Source organism: Penicillium brevicompactum, assembly GCF_028827555.1.
Source record: "Penicillium brevicompactum strain IBT 35665 chromosome Unknown utg000002l_segment0_segment0, whole genome shotgun sequence".
In the NCBI taxonomy this organism is placed as follows: Eukaryota; Fungi; Ascomycota; class Eurotiomycetes; order Eurotiales; family Aspergillaceae; genus Penicillium; species Penicillium brevicompactum.
In genome coordinates this window covers 2352849-2374378 of record NW_026623205.1, presented here as the reverse complement: position 1 = coordinate 2374378, position 21530 = coordinate 2352849, and the positions used below count along the sequence as shown (strand labels likewise).

The following is a 21530-nucleotide window of genomic DNA, read 5'->3' as shown; positions in this document are numbered from 1 at the left end:
ATGCAACTTTGATTGTATACCTCCATCAACAATCACCATCCATAAGGGGTTCAACATCTAACTTCGTTATTCCTGTTTTGGGTCTGCACCATGCAAAGTAACCTTGAAAGAGCAGTCTGAAACACATCTACCTAGAGCGAATACACTGATCCTTGTTGGCGTGGTGTATGAAGACACTAAAATTCGACTGCCTAAAGAGTTCCGAGTCTAATGCTCTATGTTACCTAGTTCGACCAATTTCAAAGCGCCATGTCTTTGAGTATATATAGCATAGGAGACATTAGAATGAAGCCATTGTGACAAAGGATCTTCATTTTCCACTTGTTTCAAGTTGACTGAAGTTGACCATGGATCTCCCTTTGGATCCTCAGTTGACTGTCCCGGATCTTCTGGTGGCAAAGGAGCTACTTGCACAGAATGATTGCGACAATGAGCCCAGAAACAGCAATGATACTATGAGAAAGCTGAAGGCCCTGAACGATGCTAGCGATCCAGAGTTTGATCCTACAGTCTTTCAATTCTGGGAAACAAACTACCTTCGACGAAAGCTGCCCCATCCCATTCGACAGTATCTGTTGGAGCCATATGTTCGCTGGGCTCAGAAGGTCGCACGTTTTCCTACAGACGTTGTGATGATCACACATCTCCTGCTCTACTTGACGACTTCAATCCCAAGCGCGCTTTTTCTCTATTATTATCACTTTACCTGGATTCATGGCCTTCTCCACTGGATCGTGCATGTATGGTATGCTGGCAGCTACACGCTCATGAAGCATCAATATGTCCACATGAAAGGCGTGCTCTCTTCTCAATACCAGTTGATCGACACGCTCTTCCCGTATCTCGTTGATCCCTTCGTGGGCCACACCTGGAATTCTTACCATTACCATCATGTCAAGATGCATCATGTTGAAGGCAATGGCCTCCGAGATCTCAATTCAACAATGTGGTATGATCGAGACTCGATCGCTGATTTTTCACGCTATGTTGCGCGATTTTTCTTCCTGGTATGGTTAGATCTCCCACTATATTTTCTCAGAAAGGGGCAATACTCCACTGCATTCAAGACTGCATTCTGGGATATCGGCAACTACGCTGCCATCGCCTTATTGTTTCGAAATGGCCATGCCCAGGCCACGTTTTGTGTCTTCGTTTTGCCACTCGTGACGCTTCGCGCGGGATTGATGGCCGGCAACTGGGGTCAACACGCATTTGTGGACCCGAGCGATCCTTCGTCCGATTTTCGATCCAGTGTAACCCTGATCGATGTAGCGGTACATTGTCCAGCCCACCAAAATGTGTGTTCGAAACTTACTGACTGTCTCCAGAGTAATCGGTTCTGCTTCAACGACGGATACCACACTTCTCACCATCTCCATCCGCGCCGCCATTGGAGAGAGCACCCACTAGCACTGTTGCGCGATCAAGATCGCTATGCGGACGAGCGGGCGCTAGTCTTTCGAAATGTGGATTACATGATGCTGACTGTGAAATTGCTTCAGAAGGACTACCTGCACCTGGCCAGGTGCATGGTCCCAATTGGTTGGGAACAGAGAAAGATGAGTCTGGAACAACGCGCAGATATGCTGCGGAGTCGGACCCGACGGTTGCCCGATGCGTATTTGAAAAGACACAAGTCCAAAAACCGATGAGGCTTAGCAGTGGATCGGACCGGTGTGGAGTAGGTGTTTCTTTGTCTTCAATGTGTGTTGTCTCGGGGTATCCGGTCATTTCAAGTTTAGTTTACGCCACAGTATGGGTAATTTCGAAAGTGCTTAAAATACATCGAGAGATACGGAATACGCAGTACTCCGTACACGTACATCAATACACACCAGTTTTGGAATACGCTCCGTACAATTTTGGAAAACTTGGATTATTATACTTTGTAAGAGTGTATATTTCATGCAAACAATAATTTTTCTGGTAAAATACAAGCATACCTAGTGAGTGTTTCAGAATACGTACATTACCCCTGTATTCATGGATGTGATACCGGTGGACACGGGCTTTGATCCGGGCCCGGGGGTGTATCGGGAGATCCCTGCACACCTGCATTAGCGCGGACTTAGCGCGAATCTTAGTGCTGACATCCCTTTGTTAGCTCAATTGACCGTGCAATGGTATCATCGGCTAGATCATTAGCTCCTGATTTCTTCACAACCAATATATCCTCTCTGGCCATACAGAAGGAGCTTCGTCAAACGTTTCGATTGATGACCTGTCTTCTGGATACCACCATTCTAACGGTTCGGTTCTCCAATAGAATCTAAGTGGGCACCTGGACATCAGTGCGCAGGTGCTGCATGCGTGAACCAGACTTGGAAATACTTCCTAACCTTGGAGGAGCATATTGGTACTCCGTACCTGTTGGATGGGGGCCAAAATTTTGGAATAGTCTCACCCTAGCATTAAGAGGTCGTAATACTTTTAGATTAATTTAAATATATTTTGAGAACCTTGGGATGTATGTATTAAATTATTGGGGTCCGAAAATGACATATGATATAGGAAACATGTAAGATAGTTTTCGGTGACACACAAACGTGCAACCAGCCGAGATGCATAGAAAGCGGAGTTCGCCAATTCTCACATCGCCTATGCCTCGATCAGTGTCTCGCAAGATTGGTTGGAGGCTGTAGTAGCCTCATAAAGGCCACGGAACAGGCTTCGAGGCTCACGAGCCAATAGGCTTGTAGGAGAGCCCAACTCAACAATGACACCGTCCGAGACCACGGCGACGCGGTCCGCATCCAGAATGGTGGAAATGCGATGCGCAATTGTAATGACTGTACGCGAGGCAAAGTGCCGACGAATAATCTCTTGCATTTGGCGGTCAGTCTCCCGATCCACACTGGCTGTGACTTCGTCCAACACTACCACTGAGCCCGGACGAATCATGGCACGGGCTAGGCATAGTAGCTGCTGCTGCCCAACACTGAATAAGCCTTCGGAGAGCTGGGCATGGATTCCACCCCTCGAGGACACTGTGTCCCAGAGATGGACTTCCTTGAGTGCTACTTCAATTGCTTGGTCATCACTTGTTGCATTGAAGGGGTCGACGTTCTCCCGAATAGAGCCGGAAATCAAGTGAGGTGATTGTGTGACGCAGATGAGGCGGGTGTAGAGTGTGTCGCGAGACACTGTAGAGATGTCGACATCATCAATGGTAATTGTACCCTCGCTTGGAGTCAGAAGACGGAAGAGACTGGAAGCGATAGATGATTTGCCACTATAGAACAAGCAGTCAATTAGCCAAATGAATCAATTAAGAAAACTGAGCTGTTCTCTTACCTTCCACTCGGTCCACAAAGGGCAATCTTCCCCCCCGGCGAAATTGAGAGATCAAGGTTTCGAATCACTGGCTGGGGAGAGCCCTCATATTGCGCAGTAAGATTCTTGAATTCAATTTGGCCCCTCTCAGGCCACTCGGGAGAGATTGAACTCTCTGTTTCATCTGAGTCCGTCGATGGTGCATCCAGAACAAACGCTCGAATACGAGAGACTGCACCAATGGAGATTTCAAGTTGAGTCCAGTTGGAAAGGAAAGCTTTGATACTGATACTCAGCTGCACGATGTTGACCAGAGCAATTCCCATAAACCCAGCATCAACTTGTCCTTGAGTTTGCACTCCGATAGTCACGACCATCACGGCTACTGCTGCAACTACCAGATCGAGAACAAGGTTCAACCAGCGTTGCACGCAGTAGAGTAGATAGAACGGCTTTTGAGATCGGTCAAACACCTCGCGATTGCGGTTGTCGAACTCGGTCTGCCAACCAAACGCTCGGATGGTTGTTAGACCAGCGATAAGCTCCATGAAAGTAGAAAACAAGGGTGCTTTGGCTTCGATGTCGAGAAGACGAAGCTGCCGGGCTGTTCGCAGGTAGAACTTCTGAATCAAGTAAAAAACCGCCATCAGGGCTGGGAGTGCAATACCAATCCACTTGGACGAGATTGCGATGATGATCAATTGGGCCGTGCAGAGCAAGAGTTCCACGGAAGTGTTGAACAGTGCAAGTGGAAGCTCCATGTCAGATAACTGAAGATCTTGAGCAAATCGATTCAAGGTAGTGCCGACATCGGTTGTTGAGAAAAATTGCAAGGATGCTTGAAGGATGGTGCTGAGAAGAGACGAGTGGAATTGCATGGAGGCCCGTGGCAACATTCGCTCAGTGAGATGCCTATCAACACACGTTAGTGTCAGTAATCTTATGACCAGGTGGAAGTTATCGTAAGTCTCGTACCAGACAGCGAAAGGGAGTGAGATAATTGCCACCGCAGAGAGACCCGCGTAGGCACCCAAGTACGTGCTCATATGGGACACGGTGTATTCATCGCTTCGAGCCAGCCACCACCTCACCAGGAACTCTGTAACACTCGTTAACAACAGACCATCTTCAACAGGGGAAGTTATACTCACGGGGAAGCGTTAGTCCGACAACAAAGACGGAGCATGCAAGGAAGAATATCGCTGTTCTGAAGGGACCAACTGTCTGGATATAGTATTTATAGACAGCTGTGTCGCCAGTTCTGCGGTCCGCCCCCGTTGGTGCTTCTTCGATAGAAAGTATCCTTGCAAGTTCCTCATCTTGTTCAGATGGCTCACCACGCTTCTTTCCTGTCGGTGGGCTATATGCCATCTCTTTTGCAGTTGCAAGAACCTCGTTAGTAGTGCCTTCATCTGCAAGGTGCCCTTCTGAGTCCAGGATAATGACGTTATCCGCATAGACAAGACGTTGAACTGTATATATCAGCATATTGCGCCTTTTGGTGATGGTGGTTTAATCTTCACTTACCGGCATGGGTGGCGAGGATTACAGTGACTTCTGCCTCCTTCAATAGTCCATCCGGTCCAAACAGGTTGTGGAACAAGCTTTCTTCTGTGTTTCCGTCCAGTCCACTGAAGACGTCATCAAGCAGCAGGACCCTTTCTTTGGCGTAAACAGCGCGTGCAATAGCCTGTGGTGAGATTAATAAACAATGAAGGTATCCATTTGGGGGCTCGCACATACCAGTCGAGCCTTTTGACCACCGCTCAAGGTCATACCGCTGTTTCCGACCCATTCTTGGTGTCCACGAGGGAAACCTGAGATGTCTTCCTTGAGCAAACACATTTCCACAACCTTGTCATACCACTTTTGCTCATACAAGCTTGTACCCAGAATGTTGCGTTGAATGGTACCATTTGTTATCCAAGGCGTTTGACTGCAGTAGCCCACCCGCGACGCCCCCACTTCCAGCCGGCCTTCTTTATGGTTGACCTCGCCGAGAATGGCCAGCAACAGAGTTGTCTTACCACAAGCAACTGGCCCAATGACAAAATTGATACTTGACGGCCGGATATCGAAACTGAGGTCCTTGATCACCATCGGCTTTGCGGGATCCCAGCCAGCACTGAAGTCTTGGGCCATCACCATGTTGGGAGATTTCTTCTCATCGAAAGCGGAATGACTGAGCACTGTGGATACCGACGGGTGGGCTAGTTTGCCCTTTTCGCTGTAGGAGACCGTGGGCTTTGACAAGTAGGCTCCTATGCGTGTCAGTGCACCCAAGGCAGATACCAGTCCCGCAATGGCATCCAGGATCAGGGCCATGGGCGCTTGAAGCAGGGCAAAGAGCGAGAGAGCGGTATAAGCTTTATCGTAGTTGAGCATGGTGGATCCATTTCGCTTCGCCAACAAACTGTACATGGTGAATGCGAGGAGCGGACCCGTTGACGTGGTGGTGTAAGCTATCCATCGTTAGTTGGAAATACAATGAAAGGGGGTTTCAAAGAAAACTTACAAAAGGTAACGATCAGTGTCAACGCTCGCTTGAACGGCGTCGACTCCGAAACCTCTACTATGCGGAGTCCTCGGAGCTTCTCGGCCATCAAATTTTGCAAGCCGCCTAGTCTCACTTCCTTCATGCTTTTCAGCATTTCAGATGTGGCTTGAACTCGGTTTTGAATGGCCTGAAGCCACCTTTGCTGTCGACCACCCATAGTAGTGGCCACCCCCAGACCGAGAAGGGTGCAGACTACAGTGCTCACTATCAGTATTCCATGCCAGGGTCCAAAATAGTCTCGGAGGAAACTTACAGAGAAATACAGACGCAAACGCGACAACAGCAAGACCTAGCTGGCGCTCCAACAACCATAGGGCAAGCCCAATATCGATCGGACTGGCCCACACTTCATGAACATATTGAAGACCTGAGCTGATACGCTCAACATCCACACTCATGAGGGTCAATGCAGCTGAGTCCCGTGCAACTCCGGCATCCAACTGCATAGTGTGTCGATATATAAGCGGCACGACACTACCACGGATCATGGTAATGAGGCGGAACGTCTTGTGCTGGCTTTTCGCAGTTGTCACAGCTAGCCCCAGATAGATCAACACCGAGGCGACAATAAGACCGTATCCATAGTTCCGGCTGGTGCTATCATTGCTCTCAGACACAAAGCTGACCACGCGGGTAAGAAGGAATGGCTGCGCGAAGGTGAAACCCGTCATACAAAGCCGAGGAATAAATGCCGAAGCTATGGCCCACCGATGGTGAACGATCAACAGCATCTTTAAAGCAAAGGAAGACTTTGTTTGCACTGTATCGTGCGACCAGAGAATTAGCATCGATTGCACAAGAGGATTAAATGAGGATCAGATGAGCGACGTACCTGCGTCCCATTTCCGTGCAAATAGGTCTCCACGCGATGCATCGTTGACTCGCTCATCGATGGATAAAAGCTTGTCAGCCTCAAGTACATCTTTGAACCCTTGGAGCAAAAGTGGATTCAACCACCAGAACAAGCTACGGTTAAACACATTTGCGGTGGTCTCTTTTGGTAGTTTCTGGGCTTCATCAGCGATGAATGGTTTTTGTTCAACCGATTCCAGCGCGAGCTTCACGAAGTCCAACCCCAAGCCGGCGATATAGACGGCACAGAACAAATGAGTCTGTGCCGCCCACATGGTACGGGCCCGAACGCCATTCAGGGGCAGTGATATGCCCAAGAAAAGCAGCAATAATGTTGATGGCCGCGGTGATCGGAAGTGCTGGCTGTATGATATACTAACCATCAACAGCGCGGTAACTGCATCCAAAGCCACGGCTGCCACTGTAGTACGTGTCTTTGGGATCTGCATCTGGGGAAGAAGCACCAACACCAATAGCGTAATTTTCACGCAGATCGATAACACATGGGCGATCTAGATGCCAGTCAGCTCTGCACGATCGAAAAACGGGAGGTTGGTATACCAGTTTCCCGGGGAACAGAACCCCCCGGCGAGTTAGTGGAGCGCTGCGACTCCGGAACAGCTGCAGAGGTAGGCATAGCAAAAGTAGCGAACAAGGAAGGATAGTAAAGAATGACTCCTCGAACAGCAGAGTAAAATCAAAGCCATTATGGCACTCGGCGCCAACTGTAGGACCAAAAACGTCCTGCGCAACAATATCACACATTGTTGCTGCCTTCTTTTCCTCTTTGTTGAACAAAGAAAGTGGGCGAGTAAGCCGGTTTTAGTTCACTTGCAGCTATAGCGTATTATTTCTTGGCCCGCGAGTGGACTGAACGTGATTGCGGATGTAAGCGTGTATTTGGCGTATTACTGGAAATACCCAATTAGGGCTAGTTCATCTTTACGGCGTCGAGAGACTGTACACATCCGTTTCATCTAGCCTTCTTTTCGCTATTTTTAACCAAAATTTAATCTGTCGCTACACCTCAAATACAGGCAGCCGCAATAGCAGGGATGTTGGTTAGGCGCCAGACTTGGATTTAAACTCACTCGATCGCCTGTATTTTGTGGCTATCCTTCCTTTTTAGTAAACAGTCTATCTTTTTCACATTCTGACTATCGGTGTGACTTGATACATTCTTTTCTCGTTCCAATTGCGCTCCTTTTGCGAATATGAGATTCTCACCATTGCTCTTGGTGCTCGTGTCGGGCTTACTGGCCGGGGCAACTCCCGTCCAAACGGCTGTTCCTCAGGCTGTGGTACAGCGCCGAGAAGCCACTACGACCTCGGCGACCAGCGCAGAGACCACCACTACAGCTACAACCACGACAAACACGGAATTTGAACTGAGCTTGAGTCTTGACTTGCCTACCAACACATGTACGCCAACGATTGCGCCCGACAAAAATGGCTATGTGCCGCCATCGGAGTGTGACGCCTTATACCTCTATTATCCTTCGTTTAAAGCTGCCATTGCGGCTTCGGTGATCTTTGGACTCATCCTAGTGACCCATTTCATTCAAGCGACCATTTACAAAGCTGGCTTTGTTTGGGTGGTCCTCATGGGAGCCGCGTGGGAGTTTGTAGGATACGCAACCCGCGCATTGAGTACTCGCAAACAACAAGACAACACGATTGCGACCGTCACACAGATGTTCATTCTTTTGGCCCCATTGTGGGTCAATGCATTTGATTATATTGTTTTGGCTCGGATGATCAATTTCTTCGTTCCCGATCGTCGCATCGGTATTTTCAAACCGTCCCTCCTGGCCAAGATCTTTGTTCTTCTCGACTTCGGTTCCTTCATTATTCAAATGATTGGAGGTTTTATGGCAACCGGTACCTCCGAGCAGCAAATGAACGGTATCCACGTTTACATGGCCGGTATCGGCATTCAACAATTCTTCATCGTCTGCTTCTTGGTGCTAGCCGTCCAATTCCATCGACAGATGCTGAAACTCGATCGGAATGGTCGGTTATTCGGCGACAAGCAGAAATGGCGCAAACTTCTCTACGTTCTGTACGCCAGTTTACTATTCATCACTGTCCGTATCTTCTACCGCTTGGTCGAGTTCTCGTCCGGCTACGGGGAGAACAACCCCATTCCGTACCACGAATGGTACATGTATGTCTTTGATGGCATTCCCATGGCTTTGGCCATCCTTGTTTGGAACTTTGCACCACCCGGCGCTGTCTTGAAGGGCCCAGATGCCGAAATGCCTTCCAGTGGCATTGGAAGGCTTCTTTGCTGTAACGGCTGTGGCTGCTGCGGAGGATGTTGCTGCCGAACCTGCCGAAAGCGCGGCAAGGGAAAGAAGGACATGCAGAGGCTGCCCGATCGTGATTTCTACGGAGATGAGGTTCCGCTGCACCAACGAGACTCGTCGCCTTATAGAGACACGGGATACTCCGGTCGCTAAAATCTATTGCTTTTTTGATTCATTTTGGTGATGATTTTTGTTTTTCATGACTGCTTTTTTCATTTGTATATACCATTTTCTTTTACTTCGTCATTTTCCAGGTGCCATTTGTTGGTCATATACCAAGGTTGCTTTTAGGGAAAAAGCATGAGGAACGAACATGCGGTGGAAACATCCATGGATGTTTAGGTTATTTAGAGGTGTCACGGATCTTCTGTGTTGAGCTGGCAATCATACCATAAATAGATCTTTTGGAATCCATTTTTTGTTTTGATAAGTCTAAATTACGCCAAGAGAGATTATCTCGAAGCCCCGAACTCTAAACGCACCTCCTATAGATCGCTGTAATGTCCCAGAATCGACGAGCTCGCATCGGCGAAATGCGACGGCAGCGAATCCAAAGACCCAAAGTGGCCGACAACATCTTTACCCGGCTCTCTCAAGCTAGAATAAATATCACTGCTATCACCACCTGTGGTGGCGGACGGGTAGAGGCCCATGGTCCTCAACACTTCCTCGGGGGGGTGTCGTCCGCCGTCCATCCTTAAACACATAGCGAGTAACACCCACAGCGAGGATTGCCTTCTCAAGCTCCGATCCCTCCTTGGGCTTTTCTCCTTTCCGTAGACCGCGCATCACATTCCGATGAGTTCCAGCTTTAACAAAGTAGCTAACCACCACAAGCCACTTCGCATCCCAGGATAGCACTCGCGACCAAACCTCGTACCTCTGCAGTGGTTTGATCTCGCGCTTGAAGACACAAGAAGTTCCACCAAGCGCAATGCTGACAATCTTTTCCGCTTTCTTAGAGTCGGGAGTATCGGCCGCAGTCTCCGGTGCCCATCGTGGTAGGCGAGGAAACAGGTTCAAGAGGAGTTGGGCGCGGTTGATATCCATATCAGAGAAGAAAGTGCTGTTTGACTTGTGGATGTTGTAATCGCATTCCATGAGAGCATTCTGGTGCGAAGTCACCATGTAGGAAAAGACGAGGGGAATTCCCCCAGATCGATCGTCGACGAGTACTCCATTGGCGGCGATTTGGCGGGGAGAAGACAGTCGAGCACCGAGGAATTGGGTGGAGAGACCTTTCATCACTCGCAACTAGAGGCACGAAAAAGTACGTATCAGCCAATGACAACCTTGGAAAGAAACCCGGTATCAACTGTTTACTTACATGCCACACAAATGGAAGTGACTTAAAGTTGATCAACAGGACTCCTGCAATGGCAGCGAGGAGGGCATACTGCACGTAGCCATCGCCTACTCCAAGCGTGCTCAAGACAGTCATTTGGATTTCACTGGCGTAGAAGCTGAAACTGAGAAAATTGCTGGATCACACGCAACTAGCAACCCCTCGGAGGGGATTGGGTAAGGTAGGCGCTTAGCTTATTAACCTGGCCAACCTCCGGTTGTAATATTGCGACGCTGAGGGTTGGTATAGTGGTTTTGGTTTTGAGACGTCGGTAATGTATACAGAGTACGGCCGGTAATATGGGGGCGGTTTTTGAGAATGGTATTTATGACATTACATACACTTCTGTAATGGTAATCTTGACACCGGTACGGAGTAAGCGACATCGTATCAAATGTATGGACGTCCAGTCTATGTCTTGTCTGGATTTTTGTTGCCCGACATAACTACTCCGTACAGACAAAGAGATAGAGTTACCTGAGAGTTCAAGGATCAGCTCGAGCTTCAAGACTTTTCTCCCCTCTCTCTTTTTTTTCTCTCGCTGGTCTTTCATCCTTCAGCCAAACGCCTCGTTTTCCTTGTCATTGTGAATTTTAACAATTTCCCATTGCAAAAAATAAAGGCATCGAGTGGCGCAGAACTTTCCTGGGCCGGGCTAGACTTTCGTCAAGAAATCACTCACCAAGTCAGGCACCCTGCCAAGCTTGCAATTGGTCCTTGGGTTGCACCCGCTGATCATGCTGTGGGGTTCATGTAATGAAGAGCTCCGGCGAGGTCAGTGATCTGACTGTATCAGATCTAACTATTCAGAGTCTAACATTTTTAGCTCAGCTGAAAGCACAGCCTCCAGCCCGCCCATCATTTCGGGCAATGTTGTCGCCGCTGCTCACTATCGAAGTTCTGTGGGGCTCCCGCTTGGAAGGCTAAGCCAGTTGATTCACGAGGCTCTGCCTCAAGTGGCGTTACAGTATCCTTCACTGGGTCCAGCAAATGAAAGCAAGGTTTATTTCTTACAGCTGCAGGATGACCCAGAAAACGCAGTGGACGCGCTAGTAGAGCAACAGCAGAATTTGGGAAGTTGGCAGAGCCATGAGCAAGATTGGCGGGTTGTGATTGCATACAAACCCAACGAAGGTGCCGTGTCGGACGTGATTGTTTGCTTTGTGCTGCACGGGGATTCCAAAGATCCATTTTGTGGCGGTTTGTCCTTTCATCGATCATTCTTGGCTGCACTCTCACTTGCCGACGAGGCAAAGCCATCAACTCGGCAAGCCAACCACTACAGCAACCTCACCACAATACGAACGCTGTTAAAGATGCCCACATCTCATACCAACACCCCAGCAAGCCGGTCACAAATCAAAACTTTAACAATCGGGGCTGAGGAAACAACTCGTCTTCTGACTGTTCCTCTCCGCAACAAGACCAATCTTACCGGTGTCATTCAAGCCGCTCTTGTGGCAGCATTGTTTGCTAATCTGCCCTCGGAGATCACCACCATCCACGCCGAGGGCCGTATATCACCCCAAGAGCTCCAGTCTCTTGGCGGAGCTATGCCAGATCTCAACAGCATGATGTGCTTTACACATCATATGACACATACCAGGCAGGACCTAACGACAAGTGCTGTCTGGTACGAAGCTCGACACATACACTCTACTCTGAAGACAGAGCTGGCTCGAAAGAAAAGTAGCAATAGACATGATCTTTTCCGGGGCGAAAAAGACCACATCGTGGATGATATGAAAGACTCTGCTGAAGAATTTGAGAAAATCAGCATCACGGTGTCTAACATGGGTGATTTCCGAAATCACAAGCAGTTTGATTCCCAACAACAGCAATGCTGGCAATTGGGGAAGGTTGTCTGCGGAAGTGATGGCACTCTTCAAGGTGCTGATTTGTCAGTCTCACTGGTTGTCGGAGGTGACGGGTGTTTGACTATAGCATTTGCTTGGTCGAGTAGTATTGTCGAGGGGGCGTGGATTGACCATGTGATCGCAACCTTGAGGAAGGTGATCGGGAGCCTCATTCACTCCAACGATGCAGTGAAGGCGAAACAGGTGTCTGATGTACTTCCTTGGGGAGGATCAATGTCACGTCTTGTATATCTGGTGAGGGATCTCATGCTGGCGTGAGCTCTCTAAAAACAGAACCTTGGAACCGCCGGATTCTCAGCAACCTTGACTCGGGTTCGGTGGTCGCTTTTCGCCAAACGGGAATATGTTCACATTGTTGTGAAAGTTTAACTCAATAAAGACCACTCAAAAGACCTCATATAATTCAGAAAGTTGTAAAAGAAATGAATTCAGGAAGCCGAAGGACGAATTAAAGAAGACTTCGCTTCTGGGCCCGGGTAACTGTTCTAGATTCGTGGTGATAGATCCACCGTTAGCTATGATTTAACAAGGCGCGATATCTTCATTCGACGTTCCATATAGTACGGAAGATCAATGCCAGACTATCGTTCCAACGTTCTTCCAGGTTTAGTCGTACCCTAACAGTGACACAAATCCCGCAAGCGAGATTAGGTTGAATAGGGGGCGATGGAGGCATGGGGGAGACGCACAGACCACATTGAGAAGCATTGAGATTAGTCAGGTAGCTTCATGTCACATGACAAGGGTTCACCGTCCTGGTCACCGCTATCTGAACTGCCGGCACTAAGAGGGGGCGTCGTTCCACGGTTCCTTAAACCTTGCTGCATCCTGTTGATCACCCGAAACGATCTTGCTGTCAACCATGCACATATCCATCTAGGTCACTTGAAGGCCCTCACGCGCCAAACGAAACACGCCAAGGATTGCGATTGTCGCCATTCGCAAATGGCCTAATTCTGGCCGATGCCCAGCCTTGGCGCTTTGTTCGACTGCGTAAGGTGCGCGCGACATTGGCACTGGGCATCCCCTGGTGATGCGACTCTGTCCACTCCTGTCGATTCTTGGATGACTGGGGTCTCGGAACTACACAGCCTATAAGTCTCGAGCCAAGGTGCTATGGGTCCCTTTCATTTCTGATGGCTGAGCTTGTGAATACTCCTTTTTCTTTGGAAAATGGGACAGCTTTGTTCTCTTTCCTCTGTCGCTCCTTAGCAAACTACGTTCTATATGAATCAAACACGCGTCTCTTGATTATAGCACACATGTTGCACTTCCATTCTTCATTCTCACGATCTTCATGGCTTTTCATTTTCTTGGTTGGTGTCTTCGGGCCCCTGACCACTGCAGCAGGCGTTTCTTTGGACATCAGTAGTGCTGGTATGGAGACTTGAGCTGTTTGAGAGGAGACATTTGGTTATACGCATCCTAACATTGACAGCTAGACTCCATCAAATCAGCAGCAAGCCGGATAGCCTTCGATCTAGTCACCTTCTACACGGGCAACAATACCGGCGACACACCAGGGAATCTACCGGATCCATACTACTGGTGGGAGGCGGGTGCCTTCTTCGGCGCTCTCGTGAACTACTGGTCTTACACCGGGGACTCGGTCTACAATGACATCACCAAACAAGCTATGATCCATCAAGCGGGCACAAAAGGCGATTTCATGCCCGAGAATCAAACCTACACGGAAGGAAATGATGATCAGTGTTTTTGGGCTTTGAGCGCGATGATCGCCGCCGAACGAAATTTTCCAGCCCCCGCCTCTCCAACCCCTGGCTGGCTAGCGATGGTCCAGGCAGTTTTCAATGAGCAGGCTCACAGATGGGACACATCTGCCTGTGGTGGAGGCCTGAGATGGCAGATCTACACCTGGAACAGTGGATATCTCTACCGCAACAGTATCGCAAATGGGTGTTTCTTTGATATTGCCTCTCGTTTGGCGAGATACACGGGCAACGACACATACGCCAAGTGGGCGACAAAGGCGTGGGACTGGACACACGTTATTGGGCTGATCGGAAACGAATATGAGGTCTTCGACGGGGTCACTGATGTTGGAGGTCTTCGACGGGGTCACTGATGTTGACAATTGCACTTCTCATGACCATAACAGGTGGTCGTACAATGCAGGCGTTTGGCTACACGGTGCCTCTGTGATGTATAACTACACCGCAGAACACGGGTCTAGTGTATCTTCGACCTGGCGGGAACGCACCGACTCTCTCCTCAAAGCGGCAGATCACTTCTTTCCGAAGGATAATATCATGTTCGAGCATAACTGTGAGGCTTCCGGGAAGTGCAATGTCGACCAGTTGTCTTTCAAAGCGTACCTGAGCCGCTGGCTGGCTGAGGTTACACAGTATGCGCCTTATACATATGACGCTATCATGTCGGAAAAACTTCGACCCACGGCTGTTGCCGCCGTTGCACAGTGTCAGGGTGGTGATACCGGTACATTTTGCGGGCACAAGTGGAGCGTTGGGGAATATGATGGCACAACAGGGGTTGGGCAGCAAATGGGTGTTCTTGAGGTACTCCAGGGTCTTCTGGCTGCTGATGTTGGCGGTGCCTTGACTTCTTCGACTGGTGGTGAAAGTGAAGGCAATAGTGCTGCTGGTACAGGTGATGATGAGACAAAGGCCGAATTGCCCACCATGCATATTGATAATGGCGATCGAGTCGGTGCAGCTATACTGACCTCGCTATTTGTTTCTTTTGTTGCTTGGGCAGTTTATGGGATGGTGTCTTGACTTGTAACTTATCCCCAATCCCTAATTCTCTGTTCACGGCTTAGCCAAGACTTCCATTTCTCGACCAATCATGATGACTTGACATTTAGTTGGAACCTTGGATGGGCAGCCAAAAAGACAGTTTAAAAGACAGTCAGAAAGACAGTCAGAAAGACAGTCAGAAAGACAGTCAGAAAGACAGTCAGAAAGACAGTCAGAAAGACAGTCAGAAAGACAGTCAGAAAGACAGTCAGAAAGACAGTCAGAAAGACAGTCAGAAAGACAGTCAGAAAGACAGTTAGAAAAAGGTCCCGAAGTTGATGATAGTTCTCTTTCTTTACCAATCGAAAAATGAGACTAAGCGAATACATAACTACACCTGTTTATAAGCAACTATCGTCGTCTATTTGGCCGCGCCTGAGCGCGGCCCTGTGGCTTGTCTTTGTGTGTCCCGAGGTCATTTTTGCATGCTAAATACTATACCCACTCGAAATCAAATTTATCTTTTTGAAGATTGGAATCATGAGCGACATGAGATACTGGGACACTTGGAAGAAAAGGATAAAATATAGAATCTATGGAAATTTCGCATTGTTCGCCGTTGTGGCACACCTAGGCATCCCTTGAAGAGATTCTAAAAGAGATTGAACGGTTGCTCATTGGAGTCTACGAGGGACCAATGAGCTGTTCTTCCTTCGGCCAAGTTGCAACAGTAGTAGCACTTCCAGTCAAAGTGAACTTCACAACAGCAGAGCGCTCATTATTCAGCGCAAGTTCATACTTGCCAGGGTATATGACCCGATTTCCGTCCACATCGGTACGCGCGACATTGTCCAGCGAGATGGGAATATTCAAAGTCTGAGACTCCCGTGGCTTCAGATCACCAAGACGATCAAAGCCAACTAGCCACTTGATTGGATGGGGGCTGGGTCCGGCTGTAGTGTTGACAAATGCCATCGCAGTGTAGTCCGATTTGACAGAGCCGGTGTTCTTAATATCTGCCGTATAATTCAGGAAAGGCCGCTGCTCGACAGCATTGTAGCCTGTGTGAGGGCGAGCGAGAAGCTCGGCTATGTCGAAGCTCGATTTGGTGGTCTCCTTCGCCGAGGCTTTGAATGTTGTGTAGAAGAGACCGTGGCCAAATTCATAGACGGCCTTGCCAGTGTACCACATGTAAGTCTGGCCGGGGTTGCTTCCGTTGGGTCGAAGGCTCATGTCAGTTGCCGGGAACTGGTGGGCGTACTTGGCAGGGTACTGGGTCGCGGTCAGTCTGCCAGCTGGAGCGCGCTTGCCAGTCAAGATATCCAGAATTGCGAGACCGCCAGATTGTCCGGGGTATCCACCCCAGACAATGGCGTTGACATTCTTGCTTGCTTTGAGTGCTGAGGAGTCGACTTGGCCACCGCCCATCTGGAGGACGATGAGGGGCTTTCCAAGTTGGCTGAGTTTCTTAATCAAGTCCAATTGGTTTCCAGGCCATGTGATCTCTTGTCTGTCCATGGCTTCTGCTTCGACTGTGTTGTCGATGCCACCAGCGAAGACAATCACGTCAGACTTCTTGGCGGCTTCGACAGCAGCATCGAAATCGTCTGTCGACTTGGAGGAAATGTTGGTTCCAAAGGCATAGTTGACGTCGATATTGGAACCCTCGAAGGCGGCGAGCGGGCTTGTGAGATATGGTGAGTTTCCAAGGGGCAGATAATTTCCCTTCATTTGCGTAGTGGCATTTGCCCAGGGGCCAATCAGTGCAACACTGCTAGTGTTTTTAGACAGCGGTAGGACGCCATCATTCTTCAGAAGCACGATGCCTTCCACGGCAGCCTGGTAAGAGACGTTCAACGCATCAGTCGCAACAACATCGGACCAATCGAGGTCACGATATTTGCTATCTTCTCCATCGAAGTATCCCAAACTAGCAAGGTTGGAGTACAAGCGAATGACACCACGCTCGATCTCACTGCGAGATATATCGCCCTTTGTAAACGAGCCATTGAGATACATTTGGTACGTCGCGCCGCAATCGATATCAGTGCCAGCCAGCATACTCTTTGAAGCAGCAAGCTCAGTATCGGAAGCATATCCATGAGGATTGAACACGTTGTAGACAGCGTCACAGTCAGAAGAAACGTAACCGTCTTCAACAAAGTTCCAGGTATCTCGCAACAGTGTTTGCAACAAGAAAGTGCTGGCCGAAGAAGGAACACCATTCACGGCATTGTAAGATGACATGACACTGTGAACTCTGGCATCTAGGACAGCTGCCTTGAATTGCGGAGAGTAGTATTCAGACAAGTCTTGCTGGGAGATGATCATATCATTACCCAATCGTGAATGATTGTTCCAGTTTTCGATATCGTAGCCGACGAAGTGCTTCGCGTTGGCAACAAGCTTCAGAGGGAAGGGGTCCACTCCTCCTTGGATACCAGTGATATATTCGTATGCGTAGACGGAACAGAGGATGTTGGCGTCCTCGCCTGGAGTCTCCTGTCCGCGACCCCACACTGGGTGACGGAAAGAGTTGATATTCGGCGAATACACATCCAATCCGTAACGGCCAAAGTTATTGAATGCCCTTCCTTGTGTCGAGATGATGTCACCGATTTGATTGATCAAAGTGCGGTTCAACGAGGCCATCGTCAGGATGGGCGATGGGAAGGCGGTTGTCCAACTGAAGTCTCCAGACTCTGTCCAGTTGGCACGATCGATACCGTGTAAGGCCTCACTCCAGACCTGGTACGGGGGAAGTCCGAGTCGCGGAATGGCCGGAATAAGATTTCCGGTACTGTTGACGAGCTCTTCGAATGTGAACATGGAAACGAGAGCTGCGGCTCGATCATGAGGCCGTGCCGATTTGTCGCAAACTATCGTGTCCTTCAGCGGCCCGTTGGAGCAGTCTGGGAATGCCCAATCCACAACATTCATAGTAAATGGGTAAAGCCCTGGCTCGGGATCAGTGTTGTAGTCGACATAGCTGGAGTTATCTTGTGCCAGTGCAGCCGGCGCGAAGGCCGCCAGCAAGGCGAGTATTGAAGTAACAGCCATTGTAGGAATGCGTGGAGGCCATTTGAACCGGTTCCTGGGACTTGAACTTATACCATTTTCCAGTCAAGAAGTTGTATGGGGAGCTTTCCCCACGCCAGCCGATTCGGGCAAGTTATGCGGTCGATCCGATGTCGAGGCCGGGGAATTCACGCGGGGTTTTGCCGAAACACCACCGCGATGTCGGATGTAAACCATTTAGCCTAAAGTTGCCGTTGCCGATTGCTAAAATGGTGAAGTATGGGTGTGCGGATGCTCCCTCGCAGGACAGGGGGTGATTAACGTTCACGCCCAGCAAAGCCCAGCGAAAGCCACTTCAGCCACTTCAGCCATCCGAAAGACAATCATAGCTTGATTATTTAGCCTGAAGGGATACATCGAGGGGTTTGTGTAAATAATGTCTCAACAGAAACTCAGGCAAGGGGTTGCTGCACATAGGCTGATCAGCGCAATTTCCCCTCTTTCACCCGCCGATGTGGATAAATTATACCTCGCATGGATCGTTGAGGTACAGAGTAGAACATGCTGATTTTATTTGTGGCCTAATCTCTAGAACTCTTAGACCAGGAAACTGTTTGGGATGTCTGGCTTTAGCCTGGTAAAACTTCTAGATATTCATTCAGGGCTAGGGTTGGACTGTTTAGCTTGACACCCGTGGACCTGCCCAGGTGTCACGTATGCAACTTATAGGTACAATACCAAGAGTCTTCTTCACGGCCTGTCTTTTTTCCTGTCTTTTTTCCACTCTTATTTACTCTATTTGTTTTTTAAGTTGTTTTGAACCCAGAATTAAATTTCCGAAATTTCATGATTTCCGAGGTTGCAGGTCAAAATATAGCTTGGACATCCCGAGGTCTGAAGGCCTGGAGAGCTTCCATCGTTAAATTGGAAATTTGAAACTTAGTACAGGCTTGGAACTTAGATATTCTCAGCGCTGACAGTATCCCAAGCAGTTTCTGACCCTTGAGAGCTACACATCTCCGACACCTACATCACCAACCTTGGAAGAGCTCTCTCCCTTCAGTACGTGATCTTGAAAACCCACGCGAATAGATCCGCATTCGCAACCTGTTTGTTCACCGACAAAATCATTGTGCCATTCTCAGTCATCCTCGAGGGTACGACAGTGCCGTTCATATTCCCACCTACCACGCGTACTTCGTCGCCTTCGATCCAAGGCACGGGACTGGATATAGCCAAAGTAGCATTCGGTTTGGCCAAACAGTGAATGTAAAACGCATCGTCCGACTTTGTGAAACGGATGTAATCACCTTCCTCAGGCGTCACAAACCAATACGTAGTATCGAAGATAGCTTCAGCATGGTCCTTGATCCACGCCCCAGCTTCCCGCAAGTGTCGTTTCTCGACATCGACAATCGTTCCATTCGCCATCGGCCCGATATCGAGGAGGAAATTTCCGTTCTTGGAAACGATGTCAATGAGACCAGTGACGATTGAGCTGGCATTCATGTAGCTTGCGGCTGGGGTTGCCCGATTGAATCCATAACTGTATGGATCCATTCCCTGACTGGTCTCCCACTTGCGTCTTTGGACGCCACTGTATTTCGCATACTCCGGTGTATCAAAATCTCCGGGTAGCCCGCATCGAGCGTTCATCACCACTTGGCGATTCTGCTCGGCGGCTTTATTGAACCATGTTGATGCGAACTCGGCTGTTTTGTTCTTGCCGCCGATGTCGCACCACATTATCTCAGTTCCCATTCCTGCCAATATGTTCATCTCGGGCAGAATTTTATCTTCGACGTAGTCATCCAACGGGATGTAGCCTGTGTAGGGCAGCGTCTCGTTCGTGAATGGGTTGGTTGCATTCCCTTCTTTTTGTTAGCGGTGTTATGCTCAATACACAAAAGAACACTACCTCCAGGCCATTGCCCAAAACCATATTTCTCATAGTCTGGATGAAACCATTCTGGAAGTGAATAATACACAGAGCGGTGCAAATGTGGCTGATACTCTTTGGCTGCATCAAATAATTCCTATGACTATTAGATTTAACAGTCAAAATATGATGTAGCTCATACTCACCTGCACTATATTTCGATGTGGAGAAAGGGCAACAGAAGTCCTGGTGGAAATATTTGCTGGCTGATCAAACAGAGCATAACCATCGTGATGTTTGCTCGTGAGAACAAAATAGTTGGCCCCAGCATCGGCGAACAGATCTACCCAGTCTTTTGGGTCCCAGGCTGAAGCTGTAAAGTCCTGGATAAAATCATCATAAACAAAGTCTGCACCGTATTTGTCCAGGTGATAGCCATATGTGTTGGTCTTGTCAGTAGGGCCCGAGTTCATTGTCCACCAGTACCTAATATCGTTAGCACATGCTAAAATTTGGATGCCTTTTGAATCGTACCATTCGGCGTAGTTCTCCTTGGACCCTTTGTTACCCCAGCCCGGAACCGAGTAGACTCCCCAATGAATGAAGATCCCAAATTTAGCATTGTTGTACCAAGTTGGCGATTCGTGAGTGTAGATCGACTCGTACGTGGCTTGATATGGCGAGATACCATAGGTTGCGTTGAATTGATATGGAGCAGAGTTCACACCCACACTTTCGATGACTACGGTCGCTGGACCTGAGCTACCGGACTGGATGCCATTCTTGTTTCGTACGCCAACCTCAACAATAACCTGGTCTCCAGGCCGCAATCTCTTGATGGTAGCATTTTGCACGGTTTCAAGGCCGGTCGATTGAATTCTCACCGTGACTTGATGGCTTTTGTCAACAAAAGACGAACCTTTGTTGTTGATGATGACTTCGACGATTTGGATTTTGTCTGAGCCCTCGACCCATTTTTGTGTGGATCTAGCATACTGGATCTCCAGACTTGGATGACTCGATGGGACCGTTGCTGATAGCAGGGACAACGCAAAGATATGCAACTTTGTCTCCAATGCGGCGCCACCAGGTTCAGTCGAGGATCCGGTCGAGGAGTTCGGCCAAGTGAACGAAACAAGCTCTTTCGATGAGTCCAGCCAATTGACAGTTTGGAATATGTTGGTCTTGTTGTAGTTGGTCGCATTTTCCGTCAAATAGGACGAAAACACCAAATCGCCGCCGGCTGGATACGGCCAGCTCCAAAAAGCAGGAACTAACAATGCTGCACTCGAACTGCTCCCATCTGCATAATTTGCCTTAACAGAGGCAGCTGCCATGCCAGATTCAGAAGCGGCAAGCATTTGGAAGCTGAAGTACCGCTGTCTCGGCACGCTGATCTCTTGCCCTCTCACCAATACATTGTCGAACCCAGTCTTGTTGTAAGAGGCGAACGAATAATTGAAACCCCCGTAATGAAACTGTTCAGGTGGAATTTCGGTCGCGGGATACGCGTCTAGTAAACATGTTAAGGCGGTCGAATACCTGGGTGGTTAGTAGCTTACTCCCAGAACCATCGAAGTCCGCATCATTTGGCTTGAGTCCGAATGCCCGATTGTTGAACCAGGGTTTCAAATTCACCGGCACCGTGGAAGCTTGCCCAGACAGTCCTTGGAAGTGATTTTGAGGCTGAAAAATCACGGCTT

The 21530-nt window shown here is 48.9% G+C and overlaps 8 protein-coding genes across 8 annotated transcripts; 4 read left to right on the top strand and 4 right to left on the bottom strand.

The window, feature by feature from the left end:
* Positions 1–347: 347 nt before the first annotated feature.
* N7506_003577 (fatty acid desaturase) lies at positions 348–1652 on the top strand (the record flags this gene model as incomplete). The annotated part of the gene is made up of 2 exons (XM_056952872.1): positions 348–1274; positions 1329–1652. 2 exons carry the CDS (start codon positions 348–350, stop codon positions 1650–1652), a joined length of 1251 nt encoding a protein of 416 aa, XP_056814564.1.
* A 946-nt stretch (positions 1653–2598) lies between these two features.
* Positions 2599–6957, bottom strand: N7506_003576 (uncharacterized protein; the record flags this gene model as incomplete). The annotated part of the gene is made up of 9 exons (XM_056952871.1): positions 2599–3232; positions 3295–4185; positions 4249–4372; positions 4425–4745; positions 4801–4963; positions 5017–5735; positions 5789–6022; positions 6084–6590; positions 6663–6957. 9 exons carry the CDS (start codon positions 6955–6957, stop codon positions 2599–2601), a joined length of 3888 nt encoding a protein of 1295 aa, XP_056814563.1.
* A 939-nt stretch (positions 6958–7896) lies between these two features.
* On the top strand, positions 7897–9144 carry N7506_003575 (RTA1 domain-containing protein; the record flags this gene model as incomplete). The annotated part of the gene is made up of 1 exon (XM_056952870.1): positions 7897–9144. The coding sequence occupies one exon, from the start codon at positions 7897–7899 to the stop codon at positions 9142–9144; it is 1248 nt and encodes a 415-aa protein (XP_056814562.1).
* Positions 9145–9609: 465 nt separating this feature from the next.
* Positions 9610–10432, bottom strand: N7506_003574 (uncharacterized protein; the record flags this gene model as incomplete). The annotated part of the gene is made up of 2 exons (XM_056952869.1): positions 9610–10245; positions 10319–10432. The coding sequence occupies 2 exons, from the start codon at positions 10430–10432 to the stop codon at positions 9610–9612; spliced, it is 750 nt and encodes a 249-aa protein (XP_056814561.1).
* Positions 10433–11073: 641 nt separating this feature from the next.
* Positions 11074–12471, top strand: N7506_003573 (uncharacterized protein; the record flags this gene model as incomplete). Its single annotated transcript, XM_056952868.1, has 2 exons — positions 11074–11110; positions 11168–12471. 2 exons carry the CDS (start codon positions 11074–11076, stop codon positions 12469–12471), a joined length of 1341 nt encoding a protein of 446 aa, XP_056814560.1.
* A 1004-nt stretch (positions 12472–13475) lies between these two features.
* Positions 13476–14897, top strand: N7506_003572 (glycoside hydrolase family 76 protein; the record flags this gene model as incomplete). Its single annotated transcript, XM_056952867.1, is given in 3 exon segments — positions 13476–13590; positions 13656–14263; positions 14280–14897. Coding segments are annotated over 3 exon segments (1341 nt in total), but the record flags the coding sequence as incomplete, so codon positions are not given.
* Positions 14898–15614: 717 nt separating this feature from the next.
* xlnD (beta-xylosidase XylA) lies at positions 15615–17990 on the bottom strand (the record flags this gene model as incomplete). The annotated part of the gene is made up of 1 exon (XM_056952866.1): positions 15615–17990. One exon carries the CDS (start codon positions 17988–17990, stop codon positions 15615–15617), a length of 2376 nt encoding a protein of 791 aa, XP_056814558.1.
* Positions 17991–19007: 1017 nt separating this feature from the next.
* On the bottom strand, positions 19008–21188 carry N7506_003570 (uncharacterized protein; the record flags this gene model as incomplete). The annotated part of the gene is made up of 2 exons (XM_056952865.1): positions 19008–19790; positions 20034–21188. 2 exons carry the CDS (start codon positions 21186–21188, stop codon positions 19008–19010), a joined length of 1938 nt encoding a protein of 645 aa, XP_056814557.1.
* Positions 21189–21530: the final 342 nt, after the last annotated feature.